This window comes from Leucoraja erinacea, unplaced genomic scaffold (genome assembly GCF_028641065.1).
Source record: "Leucoraja erinacea ecotype New England unplaced genomic scaffold, Leri_hhj_1 Leri_850S, whole genome shotgun sequence".
In the NCBI taxonomy this organism is placed as follows: Eukaryota; Metazoa; Chordata; class Chondrichthyes; order Rajiformes; family Rajidae; genus Leucoraja; species Leucoraja erinaceus.
This window is the reverse complement of record NW_026576785.1, coordinates 38,093-52,500: the sequence shown is the minus strand read 5'-3', so window position 1 is coordinate 52,500 and position 14,408 is coordinate 38,093. Positions and strand designations below refer to the sequence as shown.

Genomic DNA, 14,408 nt, shown 5'->3' with positions numbered 1-14,408 from the left:
TATTCACTGGAATTTAGGATGAGAGGGGTTCTTATAGAAACATCTAAAATTCTTAAGGGATTGGACACACTAGAGGCAGGGCACATGTTCCCAATGTTGGGGAGTCCAGAACCAGCCACACCCAGTTTAAGAATAAGGGATTGGCTATTTGGGACTGAGATGAGGAGAAATGTTACCACCCAGAGAGTTGTGAATCTGTGGAATTCTCTGCCACAGAAGGCAGTGGAGCCAATTCACTGGATGTTTTCAAGAGAGAGTTAGATTTATCTCTTAGGGCTAATGGAATCAAGGGCTATGGGGCGAAGGCAGGAACGGGGTACTGATTGTGGATGATCAGCCGTGATCATATTGAATGGCTGTGCTGGCTCGAAGGGTCGAATGGCCTCCTCCACCTATTTTGACTGAATGAATAGGTTTATTGGCCAAGTATTCACATACAAGGAATTTGCCTTGGTGCTCCGCCCGCAAGTGTCAACATGACATACACTGACAGTTAGGAATTATACATAAAACATAAAACATTAATAATAAAACATTATCGATTAAACATGTGAATTAAGATGTGAATTAATTAAAATACCAGAGCAAAAGGAGTGTACAGATTTTTGGCTGTTGAGTGGATAAAGCTGCTTTGACAGTCCGGAGTTGCCTTCCAGAGGGAAGTGATTCAAAGAGTTTGTGGCCAGGGTGAGAGGGGTCAGAGATGATCTTGCCCGCTCACTTCCTGGCTCTTGCAGTGTACAGTTCGTCAATGGAGGGAAGGTTGCAGCCAATAACCTTCTCTGCTGATCGGACGATTCGCTGCAGCCTCCAGGTATCGTGCTTGGTGGCCGAGCCAAACCAGACCATGATGGAGAAGGTGAGAACAGACTCTACGATGGCCATGTTGAATTGGACCATCAATGCCTGTGGCAGATTGTGCTTCCTCAGCTGCCGCAGGAAGTACATCCTCTGTTGTGCCTTTTTCACTGTGGAGTCGATGGTAGCCCCCCACTTAAGGTCCTTGGAGATGATGGTTCCCAGGAACTTAAAAGACTCCACAGATGTGGCTGTGGTATTGTTGATGATGAGAGTAATGAGATATAACTGTATGTCATGTTGACACTTGTGGGCGGAGCACCAAGGCAAATTCCTTGTATGTGAATACTTGGCCAATAAACATATTCATTCATTCACTGTGGTGGATGTTTCGTGTTTTGTGTTGAGTTTTCCTAATGTGTGTTGTGTTCTTTGTTTCTTGTTGTGAGAAGGCTGCTCTTCCTCCCAGCTAAACCTGAGCAAAACTGCAAAGTGCAGATAGCAGCACTGATCAACCTTGCTTGGAGTGAGAGCCACACAATGTCATGTAATGTGGACACAAATGCTGGAGAAACTCAGCGGGTGAGGCAGCATCTATGGAGCGAAGGCATAGGTGACGTTTCGGGTCGAGACTGATGTGAGGGTGGGGGGCGGGAAGAAGAGAGGAAGAGGTGGAGCCAGTGGGCTGAGGGAAAGCTGGGAAGGAGAGGGGAAAGCAGGGACTACCTGAAATTAGAGAAATCAATGTTCATACTGCTGGGGCGTAAACTGTCCAAGCGAATTATAAGGTGCTGCTCCTCCAATTTACGGTGGTCCTCACTCTGGCCATGGAGGAGGCCCAGGACAGAGAGGTTGGATTCAGAATGGGAGGGGGAGTTGAAGTGCTGAGCCACCGGGAGATCAAGTTGGTTAATGTGGACCGTGTGGAGGTGTACGGCGAAACGATCGCCAAGCCTACGCTTGGTTTCACCGATGTAGAGCAACTGACATCTAGAGCAGCGGATGCAATAGATGAGGTTGGAGGTGGTGCAGGTGAACCTCTGTCGCACCTGGAACGACTGCTTGGGTCCTTGAATGGAGTCGAGAGGCGAGGTAAAGCGACAAGTGTAGCATCTCTTGCGGTTGCCCGGGGAGGGGGTGGTGCGGGAGGGAAAGGAAGAATTGACCAGGGAATTACGGAGGGAGCGGTCTCTGCGGAAGGCCAAAAGGGGGGGGAGATGGGAAGATGTGGCGAGTGGTGGGGTCATGTTGGAGGTGGCGAAAATGTTGGAGGATTATGTGTTGTTTGTGACAGCTGGTGGGGTGAAAGGTGAGGGCAAGGGGGACTCGGCACTTGTTACGAGTGGGGGGATGGGGAGTGAGAGCAGTGTTGCGGGGTATGGAAGAGACCCTGGTACGATCCTCATCTATAGGGGAAGGTGATTTCAAGCAAGGATTTTGTTGTCCCATCTGGGAGCAATTGCCTGTAATACACTTGACTATTGAAACACACAGTATCAGGATTTTCATGTTGATATTTGATGGGATTATTCAACCTTTCCCATTATAGGGCCCATGAACAGGAAGAAAATCATCGGTCTTTCTGCGGGAATGATCATTGCTCTTGTCCTTGGACTGTTTGCGCTAAACCGTTATCGGAAATCGGGCTACATCTGGGAACGCAAAGGTGAGAAATACCAACTTGCCCATAAATTCAGACTTCGCTGTGGCTGTAGCAGAATTGTAAAAACAAGCCTGAAGGCTTTGTGTCTCAATGCAAGGAGCATTCGTAATAAGGTGGATGAGTTGAGTGTGCAGATAGCTATTAATGACTATGATATATTTGGGATCACGGAGACATGGCTCCAGGGTGACCAAGGCTGGGAGCTGAACATCCAGGGATATTCAATATTCAGGAGGGATAGAGAGAAAGGAAAAGGAGGTGGGGTAGTGTTACTGATTAGAGAGGGGATTAATGCAATGGAAAGGAAGGACATTAGTTTGGAGGATGTGGAATCGGTGTGGGTAGAGCTGCGAAACACTAAGGGGCAGAAAACGCTGGTGGGTGTTGTGTACAGGCCACCTAACAGTAGTAGTGAAGTTGGAGATGGTATCAAACAGGAAATTAGAAATGCGTGCGACAAAGGCAAAACAGTTATAATGGGTGACTTCAATCTACATATGGATTGGGTGAATCAAATTGGCAGGGGTGCTGAGGAAGAGGATTTCTTGGAATGTATGCGGGATAGTTATCTAAATCAACATGTAGAGGAACCAACGAGAGAGCAGGCTATTTTAGACTGGGTATTGAGTAATGAGGAAGGGTTAGTTAGCAATCTTGTTGTATGTGCCCCCTTGGGCAAGAGTGACCATAATATGGTTGAGTTCTTCATTAGGATGGAGCGTGACATTGTTAATTCAGAAACAATGGTTCTGAACTTAAAGAAAGGTAACTTTGAGGGTATGAGACGTGAATTGGCCAAGATTGACTGGCAATTAATTCTAATAGGGTTGACGGTGGATATGCAATGGAAAACATTTAAAGACTGCATGGATGAACTACAAAAATTGTTCATCCCAGTTTGGCAAAAGAATAAATCAGGGTAGGTAGTACATCCGTGGATAACAAGGGAAATCAGGGATAGTATCAAAGCGAAGGATGATGCGTACAAATTAGCCAGAAAAAGCAGCATAAAGGAGGACTGGGAGAAATTCAGAGACCAGCAGAGGAGGACAAAGGGCTTAATTAGGAAAGGAAAAATAGATTATGAAAGAAAACTGGCAGGGAACATAAAAACTGACTGAAAAAGTTTTTATAGATATTTGAAAAGAAAGAGATTAGTTAAAACCTGGAAGGTCATGTTTGACTAATCTTCTTGAATTTTTTGAAGAGGTTACTAGGGAAATTGACGAGGGTAAAGCAGTGGATGTTGTCTATATGGACTTTAGTAAGGCCTTTGACAAGGTTCCTCATGGAAGATTGGTTAAGAAGGTTCAACTGTTGGGTATAAATGCAGGAATAGCAAGATGGATTCAACAGTGGCTGAATGGGAGAAGCCAGAGGGTAATGGTGGATGGCTGTTTATCGGGTTGGAGGCAGGTGACTAGTGGGGTGCCTCAGGGATCTGTGTTGGGTCCTTTGTTGTTTGTCATGTACATCAATGATCTGGATGAAGGTGTGGTAAATTGGATTAGTAAGTATGCAGATGATACCAAGATAGGGGGTGTTGTGGATAATGAAGAGGATTTCCAAAGTCTACAGAGTGATTTAGGCCATTTGGAAAAATGGGCTGAAAGATGGCAGATGGAGTTTAATGCTGATAAATGTGAGGTGCTACACCTTGGCAGGACAAATCAAAATAGGATGTACATGGTAAATGGTAGGGAATTGAAGAATACGGTTGAACAGAGGGATCTGGGTATAACCGTGCATAGTTCCTTGAAGGTGGAATCTCATATAGATAGGGTGGTAAAGAAAGCTTTTGGTATGCTAGCCTTTATAAATCAGAGCATTGAGTATAGAAGCTGGGATGTAATGTTAAAATTGTACAAGGCATTGGTGAGGCCAAATCTGGAGTATGGTGTACAATTTTGGTTGCCAAATTATAGGAAGGATGTCAACAAAATAGAGAGAGTACAGAGGAGATTTACTAGAATGTTGCCTGGGTTTCAGCAACTAAGTTACAGAGAAAGGTTGAACAAGTTGGGGCTTTATTCTTTGGAGCGCAGAAGGTTAAGGGGGGACCTGATAGAGGTCTTTAAAATGATGAGAGGGATAGACAGAGTTGATGTGGACAAGCTTTTCCCTTTGAGAATAGGAAAAATTCAAACAAGAGGACATGACTTCAGAATTAAGGGACAGAAGTTTAGGGGTAATATGAGGGGGAATATCTTTACGCAGAGAGTGGTGGCGGTGTGGAATGAGCTCCCAGTGGAAGTGGTGGAGGCAGGTTCATTGGTATCATTTAAAAATAAATTGGATAGGCATATGGATGAGAAGGGAATGGAGGGTTATGGTACGAGTGCAGGCAGGTGGGACTAAGGGGAAAAAAATTTGTTCGGCATGGACTTGTAGGGCCGAGATGGCCTGTTTCCGTGCTGTATTGTTATATGGTTATATGGTTATATGGTTAAAACAAATGTAGGTCCCTTGCAGTCAGAAACAGGTGAGTTGATCATGGGGAACAAGGATATGGCGGACCAATTGAATAACTACTTTGGTTCCGTCTTCACAAAGGAAGACATAAATAAATTGCCGGAAATAGCAGGGGACCGCAGGTCAAAGGAGTTGGAGGAATTGAGTGAAATCCAGGTTAGCCGGGAAGTGGTGTTGGGTAAATTGAATGGATTAAAGGCTGATAAATCCCCAGGGCCAGATAGGCTGCATCCCAGAGTACTTAAGGAAGTAGCTCCAGAAATAGTGGATGCATTAGTAATAATCTTTCGAAACCCTTTAGATTCTGGAGTAGTTACTGAAGATTGGCGGGTAGCAAACGTAACCCCACTTATTAAGAAGGGAGGGAGAGAGAAAATGGGGAATTACAGACCAGTTAGTCTAACATCGGTAGTGGGGAAACTGCTAGAGTCAGTTATTAAAGATGGGATAGCAGCACATTTGGAAAGTGGTGAAATCATTGGACAAAGTCAGCATGGATTTACGAAAGGTAAATCATGTCTGACGAATCTTATAGAATTTTTCGAGGATGTAACTAGTAGAATGGATAAGGGAGAACCAGTGGATGTGGTGTATCTGGACTTCCAGAAGGCTTTAGACAAGGTCCCACATAAGAGATTAGTATACAAACTTAAAGTACATGGCATTGGGGGTTCAGTATTGATGTGGATAGAGAACTGGCTGGCAAACAGGAAGCAAAGAGTAGGAGTAAACGGGCCCTTTTCACAATGGCAGGCAGTGACTAGTGGGGTACCGCAAGGCTCAGTGCTGGGACCCCAGCTATTTACAATATATATTAATGATCTGGATGAGGGAATTGAAGGCAATATCTCCAAGTTTGCGGATGACATTAAGCTGGGGGGCAGTGTTAGCTGTGAGGAGGATGCTAGGATGCTGCAAGGTGACTTGAATAGGCTGGGTGAGTGGGCAAATGTTTGGCAGATGCAGTATAATGTGGATAAATGTGAGGTTATCCATTTTGGTGGCAAAAACAGGAAAGCAGACTATTATCTAAATGGTGGCCGACTAGGAAAAGGGGATATGCAGCGAGACCTGGGTGTCATGGTACACCAGTCATTGAAAGTAGGCATGCAGGTGCAGCAGGCAGTGAAGAAACCGAATGGTATGTTAGCTTTCATAGCAAAAGGATTTGAGTATAGAAGCTGGGAGGTTCTACTGCAGTTGTACAGGGTCTTGGTGAGACCACACCTGGAGTGTTGCGTACAGTTTTGGTCTCCAAATCTGAGGAAGGGCATTATTGCCATAGAGGGAGTGCAGAGAAGGTTCACCAGACTGATTCCTGGGATGTCCGGGCTGTGTTATGAAGAAAGACTGGATAGACTTGTTTTATACTCTCTAGAATTTAAGAGATGGAGAGGGGATCTTATAGAAACTTACAAAATTCTTAAGGGGTTGGACAGGCTAGATGCAGGAAGATTGCTCCCGATGTTGGGGAAGTCCAGGACAAAGGGTCACAGCTTAAGGATAAGGGGGAAATCCTTTAAAACCGAGATGAGAAGAACTTTTTTCACACAGAGAGTGGTGAATCTCTGGAACTCTCTGCCGCAGAGGGTAGTCGAGGCCAGTTCATTGGCTATATTTAAGAGGGAGTTAGATGTGGCCCTTGTGGCTAAGGGGTTCAGAGGGTATGGAGAGAAGGCAGGTACGGGATACTGAGTTGGATGATCAGCCATGATCATATTGAATGGCGGTGCAGGCTCGAAGTGCCGAATGGCCTACTCCTGCACCTAATTTCTATGTTTCTATGTTTCTAATTATCAACATCTTGTCACAGAGTCACACAGCATGGAAACAGGCCCTTCCTACGGCCCAACATGCCCCATCTACACTAGTCCCACTTGCTGCCCGCGTGTGGCCCATATCCCTCCAAACCTGTCCTATCCATGTACCTGTCCAAGTGTTGTGATAGTCCCTGCCTCAACTACCTCCTCCGGCAGCTCATTCCATACACGAATGGCCTACTCCTGCACCTATTGTATATTGTCTCTGGGTGAAAAAGTGTTTCCTCATCTCCGTTCTGTGTGGAAAAGCTGACCCTCAGGTTCCTATTATAGAAACATACAAAATGGGTGCAGGAGGAGTCTATTTTGAGCCTGCACCGCAATTCACTGTGATCATGGCTGATCGTCCCCGATCAATAATCTGTGCCTGCCTTCTCCCCATATCCTTTGATTCCACTAGCTCCTAGAGCTCTATCTAACTCTCTCCCAAATCCATCCAGTGACTTGGCCTCCACTGCCCTCTGTGGCAGGGAATTCCACAAATTCTCAACTCTATGGGTGAAAACGTTTTTTCTCACCTCAGTCTTAAATGACCTCCCCTTTATTCTAAGACTGTGGCCCCTGGTTCTCGACTCGCCCAACATTGGGAACATTTTTCCTGCATCTAGCTTGTCCAGTCCTTTTATAATTTTATATGTTTCTATAAAATCCTTTTTATAAGACTCTATAAGATTCTATTAAATCTTTACCCCCTCTCTCACCTTAAACCCATGTCCTCGGGTCCTCGCTTCCCCTACTCTGGGCAAGAGACTCTGTGCGTCTACCCGATCTATTCTTCTGGTGATTTTGTACATCTCTATAAGATCACCCCTCATCCTCCTGTGCTCCTAGAAATAGAGTCCTAGCCTGCCCCAACCTCTCCCTGTAGCTCAGGCCCACCTGCCCGCGTTTGGCCCATATCCCTCCAATAGACAACTGCAAATGACCTCAAGTCCCAGCAACATCCGCGTAAATCCTCTCTGCACCCTTTCCAGCTTGACGACATCTTTCCTGTAACATGGTGCCCAGAACTGAACACAATACTCTCGACCCGAAACGTCGCCCATTCCTTCTCTCCAAAGATGCTGCCTCACCCGCTGAGTTACCCCAGCTTTTTGTGCCTTTCTTGGGCTAAAGGGCCTGTTTCCATGCTGCAAGACTCAATAACTCTAAGACACTTAGACAGGTACATGGATAGACAATAGACAATAGACAACAGGTGCAGTAGGCCATTCGGCCCTTCGAGCCAGCACCGCCATCCAATGTGATAATGGCTGATCATACACAATCAGTACCCCATCCCTGCCTTCTCCCCATATCCCCTGACTCCGCTATCTTTAAGAGCCCTATCTAGCTCTCACTTGAAAGTGTCCAGAGAACCGGCCTCCATCGCCCTCTGAGGCAGAGAATTCCACAGACCCACAACTCTCTGGACACTCTGGCTATTGAGGAAGTGCAGTGTAGGTTTACAAGGTTAATTCTCGGGATGGTGGGACTGCCATATGCTGAGAGAATAGAGTAACTGGGCCTGTATACTATGGAGTTTAGAAGGATGAGAGGGCATCTCATTGAAACATATAAGATTGTTAAGGGCTTGGACACGCTAGAGGTAGGAAACATTTTCCCGATGTTGGGGGAGTCCAGAACCAGGTGCCACAGTTTAACAATAAGAAATAATCCATTTAGAACGGAGACGAGGATACACTATTTCTCACAGAGAGAGGTGAGTCTGTGGATTCTCTGCCTCACAGGGCGTTGGAGGCAGGTTCTCTGGATACTTTCAAGAGAGAGCTAGATAGGGCTCTTAAAGATAGCGGAGTCAGGGGATATGGGGAGAAGGCAGGAATGGGGTACTGATTGTGGATGATCAGCTATGATCACATTGAATGGCGGTGCTGGCTCGAAGGGTCGAATGGCCTACTCCTGCACCTATTGTCTATTGTCTGGGTGAAAAAGTGTTTTTGGAGGACATGGAGGACATTTTAAATGTCCTCCATTTCTCTTCTACATCCTTCCCATAAAATGTCCCCTGATGCAATATGACAGTCCCGCCATCCCGGGAATTTACCTGGTATATCTACGCTGCACTTCCTCAATAGCAAGAATGTTCTTCCTCATATTTATAGACCAAAACTGCACACAATACTCCAGGTATGGTCTCACTAGGGCTCTGTACAACTGCAGAAGGACCTTTTTTCTCCTATACACAACTCCTCTTGTTATGAAGGCCATCATGCCATTCACTTTCTTCACTGCCTGCTGTACCTGCATGCTTACTTTCAGTGACTGATGTACAAGGACCCCCAGATCCTGTTGTACTTCATCTTTTCCCAACTTGACACCATTCAGATAATAATCTGCCTTCCTGTTTTTGCCACCGAAGTGGATAACCTCACATTGATCTACATTAAACTGCATCTGCCATGCATCTACCCATTCACCCAACCTGTCCAAGTCACCCTGCATTGTCATAGCATCCTCCTCACAGTTCACAATGCCAGCCAGCTTTGTGTCATCTGCAAATTTGTTAATGTTACTTGTAATCCCTTCATCTAAATCATTAATATATATTGTAAATAGTTGCGGTCCCAGCACCGAGCCTTGCAGTACCCAACTTGTCACTGCCTGCCATTCTGAAAGGGACCCGTTAATCCCTCCTCTTTGTTTCCTGTCTGTCAACCAATTTTCTATCCATGCTTAAGTAATGACTGATGAACAAGAAGCACCCAAATTCAGGTTTGGAGGGATATGGAGCAAACGCGGGTGGGCAGGCAGGTGGGACTATTGTAGATGGGAAGGTTGGGCAAGTTGGGCCGAAGGGCCTGTTTCCACGACTATGATTCTGACTACAATATCTCTGTAACTCACAGGAAGTCGTCTCCACAATCTACAACCATTAATCACTAATCAAGATGAGCAAGATCGGACTGAAGATATCGATGAAGATAGCTCAATTTGAGCAGGAACTACTTGAATTTTTCCATACTATATTCCCATAATACAAATGCCAACTGTATGAACTATGAAACATACATGCTATCATTCAAACAGTCATTGAACGATACAGTGTGGAAACAGGCCCTTCGGCCCAACTTGGCCACACTGGCCAACGTGCCCCATCTACACTAGTCCCACCTGCTGCCCATGTTTGGCCCATATCCCTCTAAACCTGCCCTATCCATGTATCTGTCCAAGTGTTGTGATTGTCCCAGCCTCAACTACCTTCTCCAGCAGCTCATTCCATACACCTACCTGTGTGGAAAAGTTGACCCTCATATTCCTATTATAGAAGCATAGAAACATAGAAAATAGGTGCAGGAGGAGGCCATTTGGCCCTTCGAGCCAGCACCGCCATTCACTGTGATCATGGCTGATTGTCCCCAATCAATAACCCGTGCCTGCCTTCTCCCCATATCCCTTGACTCCACTAGCCCCTAGAGCTCTATCTAACTCTCTCTTAAATCCATCCAGTAACTTGACCTCCACTGCCTTCTGTGGCAGGGAATTCCACAAATTCCCAACTCTCTGGGTGAAAACGTTTTTTCTCACCTCAGTCTTAAATGGGATCCCTTTTATTCTAAGACTGTGGCCCCTGGTTCTCGACTCGCCCAACATTGGGAACATTTTTCCTGCATCTAGCTTGTCCAGTCCTTTTATAATTTTATATGTTTCCACAAGATCCCCCCTCATCCTTCTAAACTCCAGTGAATACAAGCCTAGTCTTTTCAATCTTTCCTCATATGACAGTCCCGCCATCCCAGGAATCAATCTCGTGCACCTACGCTGCACTACCTCAATTACAAGGATGTCCTTCCTCAAATTTGGAGACCAAAACTGTACGCAATACTGTAGATGTGGTCTTACCAGAGCTCTATACATGTATTGTCTATGTTCCTATATTTCTGAGATGGATAAAGACATATAGCAGATAGATGGATAGATTTATATAGATAAATATTCCCCCCCCTCTCTCACCTTAAACCCATGTCCTCGGGTCCTCCATTCCCCTACTCTGGGCAAGAGACTGTGCGTCTACCCGATCTATTCCTCTCGTGATTTTACACACCTCCATCAGATCACCCTTATCCTGCTGTGCTCCTAGGAATAGAGGCTCAGCCTGCCCCAACCTCTCCCTGTAGCTCAGGCCCCTCGAGTCCCGGCAACATCCTCGTAAATCTTCTCTGCCGCCCTTTCAAAGCTTGACGACATATTTCCTGTAACACGGTGCCCAGAACTGAACACAATATTCTAAATGCAGCCTCACCAACGTCTTGTACAACTGCAACGTGACCTCCCAACTTCTAGACTTTTATTTTAAATAAAGCAGTTTACATTTGCATCATTTGCCTCAAAATTATTTGTATATTAATTATTCGTATGAGGTCACAGTGGTGCAGCGGTAGAGTTGCTGCCTCACAGTGCGGAGACCATGGTTTGATCCTAATTACGGGTGCTCTCTGTACAGAGTTTGCACGTTCACCCCGTGACCTGCGTGGGTTTTCTACGGATGCTCCGGTTTCCTCTCACACTCCAAAGACGTACAAGTTTGCAGGTTAATTGGCTTGGTGTAAATGTAAAATTGGCCCCAGTGTATGCAGGATAGTGTTAGTTTGCGGGGATCGCTGGTCGGCACGGACTCGGTGGGCCGAAGGGCCTGTTTCCGCACTGTATCTCTAAACTAAACTACAATGTTTCAGCTACTAGGAGAGGTTAGAGTGGGCACAGAGGAGATTTACCAGAAGGCTGCCTTGGATTAGAGACTGTGCATCTCCACAATTTATTCCTCTAGTAATTTTGTACACTTCTATAAGATCACCCCTCATCCTCCTGCGCTCCAAAGAATAGAGTCCCAGCCTGCCTTAAACTCTCCCTGTAGCTCAGGCTCCTCTAGTCCCGGCAACATCCTCGTAAATCTTCCCTGCGCCCTTTCGAGCTCGACGACATGTTTCCTGTAACACGGTGCCCAGAACTGAACACAATATTCTAAATGCAGCCTCACCAACTTCTTGTACAACTCGAACGTGACCTCCCAACTTCTAGACCCAAAGTCACGATAAAACCCGGTCAGATCTGGGCACAATGATGAAGTCCAATAATAAAATGAAAGTTTCTCCTCATCTCAGTCCCAAATGGCCACAGATTCACAATTCTCTGGGTGGCAAAGTTTCTTCTCATCTCAGTCCTAAAATGGCCGCCCACTTATTCTTAAACTGTGTGACCCCTGGTTCTAGACTCCCACAACATCAAGAATACGTTTCCTGCATCTAGCCTGTTCAATCCTATGATAATGTTATATGTTTCTATGAGATACCAACTCATCCCTCGAAATTTCAGTGAATACAAGCCCAGTCGACCCATTCTCTCATCAAAATGCTGGTCGGGCAGCATTTGGATCAATGTGAGTACAGTCTCTTGACCCGAGTATGGGAGCCAAGGACCAGAGGACACCAGACTAAGTGGGGACCTGTTGGGTCCCATTGTTGCACAGGGGGCTTGGTCCCATATAACCATATAACAATTACAGCACGGAAACAGGCCATCTCGGCCCTACAAGTCCGTGCCGAACAATTATTTTCCCTTAGTCCCACCTTCCTGCACTCAGACCATAACCCTCCATTCCCTTCTCATCCATATGCCTATCCAATTTATTTTTAAATTATACCATCGAACCTGCCTCCACCACTTCCACTGGAAGCTCATTCCACACCGCTACCACTCTCTGAGTAAAGAAGTTCCCCCTCATGTTACCCCTAAACTTCTGTCCCTTAATTCTGAAGTCATGTCCTCTTGTTTGAATCTTCCCTGTTCTCAAAGGGAAAAGCTTGTCCACATCAACTCTGTCTATCCCTCTCATCATTTTAAAGACCTCTATCAAGTCCCCCCTTAACCTTCTGCGCTCCAGAGAATAAAGACCTAACTTAGTCAACCTATCTCTGTAACTTAGTTGTTGAAACCCAGGCAACATTCTAGTAAATCTCCTCTGTACTCTCTCTATTTTGTTGACATCCTTCCTATAATTGGGCGACCAAAATTGTACACCATACTCCAGATTTGGTCTCAACAATGCCTTGTACAATTTTAACATTGCATCCCAGCTTCTATACTCAATGCTCTGATTTATAAAGGCTAGCATACCAAAAGATCCCTTTACCACCCCATCTATATGAGATTCCACCTTCAAGGAACTATGCACGGTTATTCCCAGATCCCTCTGTTCAACTGTATTCTTCAATTCCCTACCATTTACCATGTACGTCCTATTTTGATTTCTCCTACCAAGGTGTAGCACCTCACATTTATCAGCATTAAACTCCATCTGCCATCTTTCAGCCCATTCTTGCAAATGGCCTAAATCACTCTGTAGACTTTGGAAATGCTCTTCATTATCCACAGCACCCCCTATCTTGGTATCATCTGCATACTTACTAATCCAATTTACCACACCTTCATCCAGATCATTGATGTACATGACAAACAACAAAGGACCCAACACAGATCCCTGAGGCACCCCACTAGTCACCTGCCTCCAACCCGACAAACAGCCATCCACCATTACCCTCTGGCTTCTCCCATTCAGCCACTGTTGAATCCATCTTGCTACTCCTGCATTTATACCCAAATGTTGAACCTTCTTAACCAACCTTCCATGAGACACCTTGTCAAAGGCCTTACTAAAGTCCATATAGACAACATCCACTGCTTTACCCATGTCAATTTCCCCAGTAAACTCTTCAACAAATTCAAGAAGATTAGTCAAACATGACCTTTCAGGCACAAATCCATGTTGACTGTTCCTAATCAGACCCTGTTTATCCAGATGCTTATATATATTATCTCTAAGTATCTTTTCCATTAATTTGCCCACCACTGAAGTCAACCTAACAGGTCTATAATTGCTAGGTTTACTCTTAGAACCCTTTTTAAACAATGGAACAACATGCGCAGTACGCCAATCCTCAGGGTCTATTCCTGTTTCTAATGACATTTGAAATATTTCTGTCATAGCCCCGGCTATTTCTACACTAACTTCCCTCAATGTCCTAGGGAATATCCTGTCAGGACCTGGAGACTTATCCACTTTTATATTTTTCAAAAGTGTCAGTACTTCTTTTACTTTGAAACTCATAGTATCCATAGCTACTCTAATAGTTTCCCTTACCTCACATAATTAAATATCCTTCTCCTTGGTGAATACCGAAGAAAATAAATTGTTCAATATCTCCCCCATCTCTTTTGGCTCTGCAGATAGCTGTCCACTCTGTCTCTCTAATGGACCAATTTTATCCCTCGTTATCCTTTTGCTATTAATATAGCTGTAGAAACACTTTGGATTTACTTTCACCTTATTTGCCAAAGCAACCTCATATCTTCTTTTAGCTTTTCTAATTTATTTCTTAAGATTCTTTTTACATTCCTTATACTCCTCAAGCACCTCATTTATTCCATGCTGCCTATAATTATTGTAGATCTCCCTCTTTTTCCGAACAAGATGTCCAATTTCCCTTGAAAACCATGGCTCCAATTCCAATTTTTACCGTTTCCTTTCAACCGAACAGGAACATAAAGATTCTGTACTTTTTCATTTTAAATTTCCCCTTTAAATGTCCTCCATTTCTCTTCTACATCCTTCCCATAAAATGTCCCCGATGCATAATTCCACCACTCACCCATAGCCC

The 14,408-nt window shown here is 45.0% G+C and overlaps 1 protein-coding gene across 1 annotated transcript in view; it reads left to right on the top strand.

Annotated features, from left to right (window-relative positions):
• LOC129694907 (galectin-3-binding protein A-like) overlaps positions 1 to 11,071 on the top strand; it is a 23,776-nt gene extending 12,705 nt beyond the window's left edge. The window contains exons 5-6 of the mRNA XM_055631664.1: positions 2,348 to 2,464; positions 9,603 to 11,071. Coding sequence (XP_055487639.1) covers positions 2,348 to 2,464; positions 9,603 to 9,691 — 206 coding nt within the window. The 3' untranslated portion in view covers positions 9,692 to 11,071. The remainder of the gene's footprint in view (positions 1 to 2,347; positions 2,465 to 9,602) is intronic.
• Positions 11,072 to 14,408: the final 3,337 nt, after the last annotated feature.